The 12332-nt window shown below is 44.5% G+C and overlaps 1 protein-coding gene and 2 long non-coding RNA genes across 4 annotated transcripts in view; 2 read left to right on the plus strand and 1 right to left on the minus strand.

Moving 5' to 3' along the window:
• The window catches only part of LOC308486085, a 47343-nt gene extending 38986 nt beyond the window's left edge, over nt 1-8357 (plus strand). The window contains exon 2 of the long non-coding RNA XR_013990933.1: nt 5311-8357. This is a non-coding gene — a long non-coding RNA (uncharacterized lncRNA). The remainder of the gene's footprint in view (nt 1-5310) is intronic.
• The window catches only part of ANO6 (anoctamin 6), a 66871-nt gene continuing 58292 nt past the window's right edge, over nt 3754-12332 (minus strand). For both annotated transcript variants that reach the window (XM_081022325.1, XM_081022326.1), the window contains exons 18-20: nt 11793-11995; nt 11082-11187; nt 3754-8492 (exon numbers count right to left, since the gene is read on the minus strand). In XM_081022325.1, the coding sequence (XP_080878451.1) occupies nt 8286-8492; nt 11082-11187; nt 11793-11995 (516 nt within the window). In that variant the 3' untranslated portion in view covers nt 3754-8285. The remainder of the gene's footprint in view (nt 8493-11081; nt 11188-11792; nt 11996-12332) is intronic.
• Nucleotides 8501-10599, plus strand: LOC308486098. The gene is made up of 2 exons (XR_013990950.1): nt 8501-10104; nt 10349-10599. It is a non-coding gene; the product is annotated as an uncharacterized lncRNA (long non-coding RNA).

A 12332-nucleotide genomic window follows, 5' to 3' on the forward strand; every position in this document is an offset into this window, starting at 1 on the left:
CTGGCGTAGCCTGTGCACTTGGGACAGGGTGGGAAAGATAAATTTATCAAACACGTTCTAGTCAAGTGGAGCCACGTGTTTAGGTCATGGCAGGAGAGCATAGCACAGATTCTTTATTTTCCTCATTAAGTGTTTCTTTCTCCACCTTGCTCAGTGTCTATTCATAATGTGGATGGTCTAGAAGACTCATTCACATAAAACAATTACTATGATAGGAGTCCTTAAATATATTTACAAAATGTTCCGGCAGACTGAGAAATACTTTCACTAGCCTCAGCTAAAATGAATCCCATGAATGCAAATAAAATGTGTTAAGTGTGTTTTAAGTGCAGTATACAATGTGACACTAGATAGTGATGGTGAGCCTTATGGAAAATTCAGTGTGTTTAAAAAAAGAACTTTTTTTAAAAAAGTCTTTTCAGAGTGGCACTGTGGGTTAAACCACAGAGCCTAGGACTTGCCGATCAGAAGGTCGGTGGTTCGAATCCCCATGACGGGGTGAGTTCCCGTTGCTCGGTCCCTGCTCCTGCCAACCTAGAAGTTTGAAAGCACGTCAAAGTGCAAGTAGATAAATAGGGACCGCTCCGGTGGGAAGGTAAACGGTGTTTCCGTGCGCTGCTCTGGTTCACCAGAAGTGGCTTAGTCATGCTGGCCACATGACCCGGAAGCTGTACGCCGGCTCCCTTGGCCAATAAAGCAAGATGAGCGCCGCAACCCCAGAGTTGGTCATGACTGGACCTAATGGCAGTGGCGTAGCGTGGGGGTGCAGGGGGGGGCCAGCCGCACCGGGCGCAACATCTGGGGGGGGCGCTCTCGCACTCGCAGCTCTCTGCCCGAGTGCTAAAATCCACGGGTTAGGGGGCGCAAATTACTTGCCTTGCCCCGGGTGCTGACAACCCACGCTACGCCACTGCCTAATGGTCAGGGGTCCCTTTACCTTTACCTTAGATTCCACCTTACTGTATTTAGCTCATGAACAAGACGTTGGTCAAGACCACACCCCCATTCAGAGGCAGAGCTCCAGCACCCAGAGCTGTGCGGGGGCAGGGCTAGCTGGCCCGGGGGTGAGTGTCGGGATGAGCGTCCGGAGGGGTGGTGGTGCTGCTAGCATCTTACTGCCCGCACGGCGAGCGTCAGGGCAGGGTGCCGCCATCTGCCCATGCAGCGAGCATCTGGGGGGGGGGGGCACAGCGAGTGTAGGGAGTGCGTGCAGTGATGTCATCCCCCAGGGTGACCCAGGGCGGACCGCATCCCCTGCACCCCCTTCCTCTGCCAGTGCCCACATTTTAAAGTTACATTTGAAGAGAGGAATACTAAAAAAAAAAAGAAGAGACTTATTTTTAACATTTAATATGGCCGAATTTTTCCCAAAAAAGCTCTGCTGTTACAGGAACATTTATCTTCCTTTACGCTGAGTTTTACTACTGTAATAACTAGTTGCTACTAATCCATAATTCTTCCAACAGGTGTTTGGCACAATATGGCTTCAGGCACCACTGAGCTAAAAACTCCCTTGCCTGTTTTCCAGCTTTCCCAGTACAAGAAATAAAAAAGAAGACGACGATTCTTGTGTGATTTGTCAATTCCCATGTGAGATTAGTACAGATGCGGGTGATTAAGTGCCAGCCTCTAAATCCTAGTTGTCCCCCAAGTTCTCAGGCAGGCAGGAAGTGTAAAATGTGGAAGAGAAAGAGGGGGTGGGGAGGATATTGCATGTTTGCAGCTGATGAAATATGAGTCATTCAAGCTAGGGCGGTGTTAAGCAGGCAGAATATTTTAGAAAATAACTGGTTGATTAAAGAATTCCTGGAGTGAAGTTTGTCAAAAGAAGCTCTGCTGCTGAACTGCAAGTTAAGTTGCATTCATTTACATGGATTATTTCTAGTGTAACAACCCCTTATTAATTCAGAATCCTTGCACCAGATGTTTGTAGCGGGTCACAGTAACAGGAGCCGGTGACCACTCGGGTATAAAAACTGGATTGCGTAAAGTGGGGGCAGAGCAACCACCAGTTGTACATTTGTGGAAATGAGCATGCCTGCTTATTCACTCAGCCACTCTATGCGTCAAGGGAGAAGAGGGAGAAGTTGGTTCTTAATGGGCTCAGCTTGTTTAAAAATAGCTTAAAGCCACTTCCTGTGCTATTAAGTCCCTGTGCCGGGGGGGGGGGGGCAGTGCTGTCCCAACCCCTCCCTCCTTAGTCTCTCAATACATCTCAACAGGGTCTATTTTATATTTTGTTCAATTTAAACAATAAAAAAGGGAATGCACCACCCGATCACCTCAACCCTGGAAGAACAGTTGCTGCTTGGATGAATTTAATGTGGTAGATTCATTGCTACAATTAAATGACAGTTTACTAATAGCAGTGAATTATGGCTTAGGCACAACTTCCTCTGTATCTAGCCTGCCTATGACACCTGGGCAGGGCAGAGGAGTGGTCAGGGCTTTGTGGACATTGGCCGGGGTGCTGCGTTGCCTCTTCCAGTGTGTTGAAATAGGCTCACCCTCACCACCACCTTGCCATAGCTGTCAACTTACAGATTTGAAAATAAGGGACCAGCAGCCAAAATAAGGGATTTTAGTCAACCAGCTGAAATGCGAAGTTAAAAGGGACCAGATAATTTTGGAGAGCAGCGCCGGTTTTTAGCCCTTCGTTTCCAGAGGTTGCTGCTCAAGACACCAGCCAATGAAACACTGCAATTAAATAACTACAAGCAGCAACCACTTTTCACGCAAAACAAAGTCCAAACTACGAAGATGCTGCTGCAGTTCTGAATCTTTTCTCTCGTGCTCCATCTGCAGCTCTCAGTTCCATCAGGCGGGGCGGGAGGAAGGAGGGGAATAGCTCCCGAAGTAAACCCACAGATCAGACCATCTATGCTAGTCTACCACTACAAATCTATGGGAGAAGCGCTTGCGGTCCTTCCCTTGTAGCCCTTGGAACACCTGCCTGCACCTCCGCCTCCACCTCCTCCTCCTCTCTCTGAACTGCTTTCTCTATGGTTGCCCTCGCTCTCTTCTCAAGGCTCCTCAGCAATTCATAGGCCACGCCAGGCTGCCCATCTCATCCGGGTCCTTCGGCGGCACAGCCACAGTATGGCCTAGCAGGAATGGCGGCGGGACTGGCAGAGGGGAGGCCCCAGGCAGAGACGCTCAGTTCGGCGGCCACGAGGAGGATGGCGGCGGAAGGGCCCAAGGCTCTCGCCAGTCCCGGCGGGGAGGGGCTCCTGGGGGCTGAGGCTGGTGAGAGGAGGCCGGAGGGGGGCGGGGCTGGCAGCCAAGCAACACAGTTGGAGCCTCCCTCCTCCCTGGCCGGCAGGGAGAGGAGCTGCTTCTTTTGAAACCCGGGAAATTTAAGGGACATCATCAATAAGGGACAGCAGCGGGACACGGTGCTGGGATAAGGGAGTTTCCCGCCAAAAAAGGGACGGTTGACAGCTATGCCACCTTGCTCCCTTCTAGCACTTCTCACGTAAGTCCTGCGGCTTACAGTGCCAGGAAGACACCTCCATGGCCTTTTCCCACCACCATGACTTCCACTGGCTTTAGATCATTTATAGACTTTATGTTTATTTCAAGAAAATTGCATTCATTTGTATGTAGAACTATGTGTTCAGTGTTTCGCATAATTGAAAACTTACAGTCTGGCAAAAGTCATAAATAAACACCCTCTCAATAACACTTATTGGTAGATTATTCAGTGTTGCTGTCAGTTTTTTTTTTTTTTAAAAAAGGCCAGTATTAAGAATGTTACATTATAAAATCAACTTTATTACAATGATAATAAATAAAAAGAAGAGGAAAAAAATCAGTTCAGAACATAATAGTCAATATTACCAGAAAAAGTACGGAGAACATGTTCTTAGTAAATACTATTAAGCCAGGGGAATCCTCTGAAATATTCATTCACAGCTTGATCCCCCCAAATGCTGGTCCAGCACTTCTTGCTGTGAGACGCCTGGGACTTATCGCTATCACAGTTACTGTCTGTTGTTGACAAAACAGCTTGTATTACGGTTATCGCCAAAGCCAATATATAACTAATGAAAGTAATAATCCGCAAAACAATCTTCCAAACTTTATTCCTGCGTAAACTCTTTCTAATTTCTTTAGGTCATGTACTAAAAGTCTTGTTGGCTTTTTAATCTGGTGCATAGAAGCTCTGTAAAGTGTATAATACCACTTACTGGTCGCTCGTCTTTATAACCTCCAATTTAAAAATTATTGTGCAGCAGTGATGTAATTAGAAAAACATTTTTTTCCCATTAACATCATTATCGGGCCTACCTAAGTTTTTTGTTTTTTTTAAATTGTCTGACAGAGCAATCTTATATGGGTTTAAGTAAGGATCCATTGAGTTAAATGGGATTCACTCCCAGGTAAGTATGCAGGGGACTGCAGAAAAAGTTCAAGATAAAGAGCAGGATGGTTCAGATCAATAAATCTAGATTCAAAAAGCAGGACTGTAGATTTCTGGTCAAAGCTCACACCCCTTTTGTTCATGCATCTTTTGGGAATCCTGACCCACGGTTCATGCACTAGATATAATATTGTAGATAAAGACTACCGTAATTGAGTTAATCCTAGGAAAGGGAGAAGAACTCGTATGTATTATGGGAAACTTATGGATAAACTATTACAGGATGGTAAAAATGCTGCTCAGGGAAGAGTGATTTCCATGTCAGGCAATATGCCTGAAGAAAGGGTGACTCTCCATATGTGTGCTCATCACCTGATGACGATAATATTATCATGTGATGCCTTGCATGCAGTAAATACCTATCACAGAGCCAACAGCACAGGAAGTCTTTCATATCAGTTCAAACAAACACCAATTTGAGCAACCAAATCTTGAGACACGAACCTCTAGTTATTTGAGCTGAATGTAAAATTTTAGCCTGAAATCTATGAACTCAAATGATGACTTCAGTTTTCAGAATAGATGAAACAGAAATTTTAAAATCTATGTAAAGAGGGTGTACAAATAAAGGGTGGGATCCAAGACATACCCAGAGTAGACCCATTGAAATTAATGGACAAGAGTAACATGAGTATAATTAGCACTGGACATCAGCCAAAATATATGCATTATAGTGTAGAAATTTTAATCATCATGCCTCATGGTTAGTCTCTGCATAACACTTGGTATGATCCAGAATTTTGGGTAGGTAAAGTAGTCTGCAAATAGGAAAAAATAAGAGACAGATAAGGCATGAAATGGGATACTAGAAACTGTCATTTCAGTTCAGGATTTGAACCTGGGATGGATATCTATTTTTTCTTTGTTGATACCCTATCTGAAAAAAGCTATATATTCTCATCACAGTTCTACCCATGCATACTAGAAATAAGCTGTGTTGTATTCAGTGAATCTTATTCCCAGTAAATGTGCATGTGATTGCAGCCCCAGTTGCTCTCTGAGGAAAAAGACCCACTGAACACAGTGCAATGTACTTTTGAGCATAAGATTGCATCAGGCCTCATTGGAGGTATCTGTAGAACATATTCATTATGGTGTGTGTGCATATTATACAACATAACAAATATGTCACGTTGCATTGATGGGAGATAAAATGAAGCAGCAATACAGAAGATTATCTACATACAAGCATTACATCAATATTCTTTTCTGTTACCATGATTAAAACAAAATCAATTACTCAAAACTGCAACTCTGTATTCATAATATATAATCATATATAAGTAACACTTATGGCTCCCCTAATACATATTAAATGTAAAGTTAGCCACATTGCCTCATAGCTGATACACAATTAACACAGTGAAACAATAGATCTTTTGAGTAAGTCTCTTAATTCGAATGTCAGAACAAGTTGTCAGTGGTCAGAGTTTCACAGCACACTTCACCATCATCAACACATCCTTCTATTCTTGGAAAAACCACTTAATAAAGCAGTCATTACTGTCAAATATTCTAAACTGATTGTACCTCTATTTGTAATCTTTATTAGATCAATCAAAATCTTTGCAAAATCAATTGGTACAAAGACTTTCAATGCTCTGTCAGCCAATGTACTCCCTACAATACCAGCCAGTTGTTCCTGAAACAGTGATAAACATAGGAGCCAACTCCTAGGGGCTGAGGTCCCTTTGTCCCGTCCCCCCCCATAAAATATTTGAGCTCCTCCCCAGTTGATGGGCATTGCCATTCAAATGGAGTGCGTGCACCACATCTTGTGATCAATTTTGTGGGGCAGGGATTATCTCCACACACCCCCAAGAATTTTATTCAAGTTAGCACCCCTGGTGATAAAGCGCTATAAACTGCACCCCATTCTAAATATTCCTTTGCTGGTGACACAAGTTACACATCAGACTATTGTCTTCATTGACCTCTTTAGCATCAGGGCTAGCTCTACCATTAGGCCCAAGGAGGCAGCTGCCTCAGGTGGCAGATTATGAGGGTGAGGCTCAGTGGTGAAATGTTGGAGGATAGAGTTGTGTGTGTCATGTACTTTTACTGCCAGTCTGGTCACCTTCAGCACACAGAATACGTGGGTGTACCATTTCGTCCTTCACCTCAAGCAGCAAAATGTATTAGGCCAACTCAGAATTCACACATGCTTATGTAGATACACACACTCACCCCACACCTACCTGAATCAAGTTATTATATACACAGCCACATGGAGATATCTCTTCTTCTATGTGGTTGCATATCCATCTTTATGTTCACTTAAGCGAAGTGAGGGGTTAGTGTTTGTGTATTGGATCAACAGGCACAATGCTCTCATGGTCTGGAACATGGGTAGGCAAACAAAGGCCCGGGGGCCAGATCCGGCCCAATTGCCTTCTAAATTCGGCCTGCGGACGGTCCAGGAATCAGTGCGTTTTTACATGAGTAGAATGTGCCCTTTTATTTAAAATGCATCTCTGGGTTATTTGTGGGGCATAGGAATTTGTTCATTATTTCCCCCCCAAAATATAGTCTGGCACCCACAAGGTCTGAGGGACAGGGGCCAGCCCCCTGCTGAAAAAGTTTGATGACGCCTGGTCTGGAAGCTGGGCTTGAATATTTGTTCAACATTCTGAATGACTGAAAAGGCTTTCTCCATCCCATTTAATATTTCTTGGTGGTGCCTTTATATTGATCAGGCCTGACATGTCCATAATCTGAACTACAAGCCAGTGCAAGATCTTCCACTCTGCATTTTGAAGCTCAATAGTTTAAGATGGCAGATGAACACGCAAACATTCTCCAGAAATCAACATGAGCTTAGGATTCCAATGAAACAGAAGAATGGCTATAGATCCATGAAGCAAAACAGTAATGTCTGCTAGCACTGTGAACTACTTGCCAGAGACTTCTAGGGACATTCAGGTTGAAATGAGAGGTGGAAAATTAGAGAGCACAGAGCAAAAACGGAGGCAGGTCTGAAGTGTCCACTCTTCTGTGGCTCTTCTAATCAGCGGAGGTGCCCGTGGCAGTACGGCTCTGACTGGGATGCAAATCCCTTCATATTATGCTGAACGCAGGAGCAGCCAGTGCAGGGCAGCAAGGCCAGGTGGCTGATTGTACAGCAGTGGTTCTGCTGCTCCTTAATGGGATGGGGCAGCATGGCAGTCAGGTTGGGCCTATGCAGGAAGGAGACACTGGATTTGCTCTACTGCTGCCTTCACGTCACTGCCACCCAGCCCCAGCCCTGCACTGCCCCATAGAGCAGTAGCAACACTGCTGTCAGGGGAGCTGGGGCATGTAGCTGCCCCACTGCACTGGCCATTCCTGGCTGAACATTACTGCGTTCCCTTCAGTATACATATCTCTTAAGGCTTTATGGAACACAAGAGTGGTTTCCCCCCTTACCTTTGGATTGCCATTTTGCTTTAATTCATTTTGTGCAGACTGTACATTTGAGCGGAGGGGTCTCGAGGCTGAGGCCAGCATATGCAGCCCTGTTTCCCCTCCTTGCCACAGTGTCCATTTCTACCCAGTTTGATAAAGCTGGAGAAGGCAGTCAATGTATTAAAAACTGGTCCGAATAAGCCGTGTCACTCTTAAGACAAGTGGTTTGGTTTCTGAGGTTTGGTTTCAAATGGCATACAGCTGGAAGGCACACCACAAAAGTCTAGATTAGGACAGCCCCTTTATAACAGCCAACAAAAACCACGGTGAAATGCTTGTCCATTCTGTTTACGAGCATTCATTTCTTCCTTTGCAATTACGTTCTTTGGTCCAAGTCTTTGGTCCAATCCCTTTGTTTGTTTGTTTTGGTAGAAAGATTCACACACCACTGGTTAGGCACTGTCAGGCTGTCATGTCTCTATTCAGTTTTAGGCCGGAAAGTGCCGTCTGCGCCTTTTAATATTTTGTCGGCGATGCTCCCCATATTTTTCTTCATAGCTTTCACAGGATTCTCATGCAGGAGTGTCTGTATTAGATACTTCTCCCGTTTAATTTTGCTTTTGGTTTTCTTTGACACATCGGGAATTATGTGTGAAATAGCAAATGTCACCAAGTAGATGATATGCTGGATGGGGGAGGGGAAGGGAACACAAACAGAGTCAGCTACTCAGAATATACAACCATTATAAAAGACAGTAATATTGCCCTGTTATTGACTCTTGCCACAATCTGGAAGTCTGTAGGCCACATAGGCAAAACACATTTAAAGCACAGCTACACCACGGCTACACCACAATTAAAGTGCTGCTACACCACGGGGGACGCGGGTGGCGCTGTGGGTTAAACCACAGAGCCTAAGACTTGCGGATCAGAAGGTCGACGGTTCGAAACCCCACGACGGGGTGAGCTCCCATTGCTCAGTCCCTGCTCCTGCCAACCTAGCAGTTCGAAAGCACGTCAAAGTGCAAGTAGATAAATAGGTACCACTCCGGCGGGAAGATAAACGGCGTTTCCGTGCGCTGCTCTGGTTTGCCAGAAGCAGCTTAGTCATGCTGGCCACATGACCCAGAAGCTGTACGCCGGCTCCCTCGGCCAATAAAGCAAGATGAGCGCTGCAACCCCAGAGTTGGTCTTGACTGGACATAATGGTCAGGGGTCCCTTTACCTTTACCTTACACCACTTTAACTGTCACGGCTTCCCCCAAAGAATTCTGGGTATTGCAGTTTCTTAAGGGTGCTGAGAATTGTCAAGTTAGGTGACTCTTATTCCCTTCACAGAACCGCAATTCCCAGAATTCCCCGGGAAAGGAGACTGATTGTTATACCACTCTGGCAACTGTGGCAGGGCAATAGAGGTCTCCCAACATTTCACAGCACCCTTAATAAACTGCAGTTCCCAGGATTGTTTTGGGGGGAGGAAGCCATTACTGTTTAAAATGATACAATAGCACTTTAAATTCATAGTGCAGATATGACCTATGTGCACTCAGATAACAGACACATGAGGATCTGCACATTCACGTTCATTTCAAGGGATCGATCTAATCTGGAGATGCAAAGAAACAACCTCTAATGCACGGCAAGGGGAAATGTTTCTTTAAGGTTTCCTGCTGGTTGCTAAGAGAGTTTCTGAGAGCATGCCCAGGTGGCAATTTATTTCTCTCTCCGCTCCCTGCTAGGAAAGCGCCAGCCATGCAGCTGTTTATCTGTGCCATCCCAATGTGCTACCTACCACAGAGACCACAGAGCTAGGCACTGTTTGCGCAATAAGGACAGAGAAGGACCCTCATTGGAGTCCTCCCTGGGGACAGACTCTGGGGGGACAGCAGCTTCCTAGCTGCCCAGTTACCCCCTTTGTAAAGAACCAGTGTTTCCCCCAGCTGAAAGTTTGAATGTATTTTATGTTTTGCACCATCGCTGCCATCCTGTGCATTCAGTGTTGTGGGCCCAAGGCTGTGGGATTCCATCCCAACCGAGATTAGACAGCCTTCCTTGCAGACAGAAGAGCAGGGTATAAATAATAAAATTATTACTATTATAAAATTATTATTGCGAAACTTCAGGTGCCTGAATCAGACTTTCTTGTTCCAGCCGGAACTTTGAGGTAGTCCAGTTTTGTGATAAACATTTATTGCTTCGTTGTCCCATTTTCTGTGGATTGTTTTGATGTAAAAGGACACTGCTTAGAAGTGTGAATAATTAAGCAATACACAAACGTCTTAAAAAAAATAAATACAGTGGTATCTCGGGTTACATACACTTCAGGTTACATACGCTTCAGGTTACAGACTCCGCTAACCCAGAAATAGTACCTCGGGTTAAGAACTTTGCTTCAGGATGAGAACAGAAATCGTGCTCTGGTGGTTCGGCGACGGCACAGCAGCCCCATTAGCTAAAGTGGTGCTTCAGGTTAAGAACAGTTTCAGGTTAAGTACGGACCTCCGGAACGAATTAAGTTCTTAACCCGAGGTACCACTGTAGTTAACCAAGTGAAGGCAAAAATCAGGGTTTTTGTGCAATGGCCCTTTTTTTCTTTTTCTTTTTTTGCAGGCTTTACTTTTCACTCCCAACTAGGGTAGCAGGCAGAGATCTTAGTGGAGTTTAATATCCTTACAGGCAGAGTTAAAAAACAACTACTAATAACATAATTTTAAAAAATGCATTCACAAACTTTTTGCCTTTTTGTTTCCCCCCCATCTCAGTCTCCAGAAAGGCAGTTAAAAACAAAAACACCCCCCTCCCCAAAATAGTATTCAAGATCTGCTCAGTATTTCTCCACCCTCCACCGAAGAGGAGAAAGGGAAGAACTGGTAGCTTTTGTTTAAACTTGCTTTAGATGGAGGACATTCATGAGGATTTCATTTTGCACAATTTTCATATGTTTTTCTTCCAAAATGTATGCCATTGAGGCAGGCTGCACCAAAACTGCATGGCAAGTTTTGTTTCCATTGAGATCAGAAAAATCTGTTTGCTGATTCCCCACCCCCCTCAACTCCCTCACCCAAATTTATTGATTTTCATGAGGATCGCACCAGGAAAATTCTGAAAAACATGCCTGAGAAATTTTCACCCCATTGCATGGCTGGGATGGGCTTCCTCAAGGTATACAAAGGGCACTGCTGCAACTTTAGGGTGAAGGAATGGAAGACAGATGCTGACATGGTTTTTAATACAAAATGATGAAGAAACTCCTTTTAGAAGGAAATATACTGACCTCCATGACAATGATGAATGAGAGCTTGGCTGCAATAACATGCCAGTAATAGATATTGTGTTCATATTGATGTTCGTGCCCAGGGGGGTATCGGAAATCCCGGTACCTAACAGTCAAAGACAATGAAGCAATCATTTCAGCAGACTCTGCAATATGGCACTCAGGCCAGAAGGGGGAGCAAAATCCATCCCATTCTCCTGATAAGGTGACACACAAGTTAAGCAGAATGTAACTGTAGAATTGTAGAGTCAGAAGGGACCCTGAGGATCATCTAGTCCAACCCCCTGCAGTGCAGGAATATGCAGCTGTCCCATAATGAGAACAAAATGCAGATAAATCACATCTACTGAAATGCATTATTTTGTCGTCACTAAACAATCTTTTTTTTTTATCTTCCCTTTTTTACCATTGTTTACTACTACTTTACAATGCTGAGAGGTAAAGTATAAGTGAAGACACGTCTGTATGAGAGAGAGAGAGAGAAAGAGAGTATATACAGTCAGACCTTGGAAGTTGAACAGAATTGTCGTTCCAGAAGTCCGCTCAACTTCCAAAATGTTCGGAAACCAAGGCGCTGCTTCTGATTGCCAATTGGAAGCCGCGAAGCCACATCAGACGTTCAGGTTCCAAAGAACATTTGCAAACCGGAACACTGACTTCTGGGTTTGTGGCTTTATATATATGCTATTTTAAATGGGAAAATAGACTTGCCTGCATGTTGTCTGGTTGGCAAATATGGGAAGAGCGGCTGGCTTGCTTTCGTTTCTGAAGTCTGACACAGCAAAGACGGAAAGTGTGTTGTTTATGTACCCCTTCATGGAGTAAGTGCTCTGACTTCCATAGGGAGGAACGGAAAATGACCAGTAATACACCAGGCGTGGAATCATATCGGACGTAAAAGCAATTATCATTGCCTGCATTTGAAAAGAGAGGGAAATGGGCAAGATTTAACTGCATCTAGGTAGAATTTTATACAAAGAGAGAGAGAGTGTGTGTATCTGTATCTGTCTGGAAATGGGAAATATATTATTGTACAAAACAGAAGCGCAACACATCCAGATCTCTCCAGTTTCTGGCTGGCAAAAAATCTCAACTCCCTTCCTGTTCCCATTATGATTGTACCCACAACAGCCTATGTGCAATGGTCTGTGTCCCTGGTGAGAGGGTGGGATAAAACATAAGCAGCTTTTCCCTGACAGACGACCACACAATGCATGCAATAAACTGCGGATATAATACCCTGGTGGCTTT

This window comes from Podarcis pityusensis (genome assembly GCF_964106645.2).
Source record: "Podarcis pityusensis genome assembly, chromosome: 10".
NCBI classification, from domain to species: Eukaryota; Metazoa; Chordata; class Lepidosauria; order Squamata; family Lacertidae; genus Podarcis; species Podarcis pityusensis.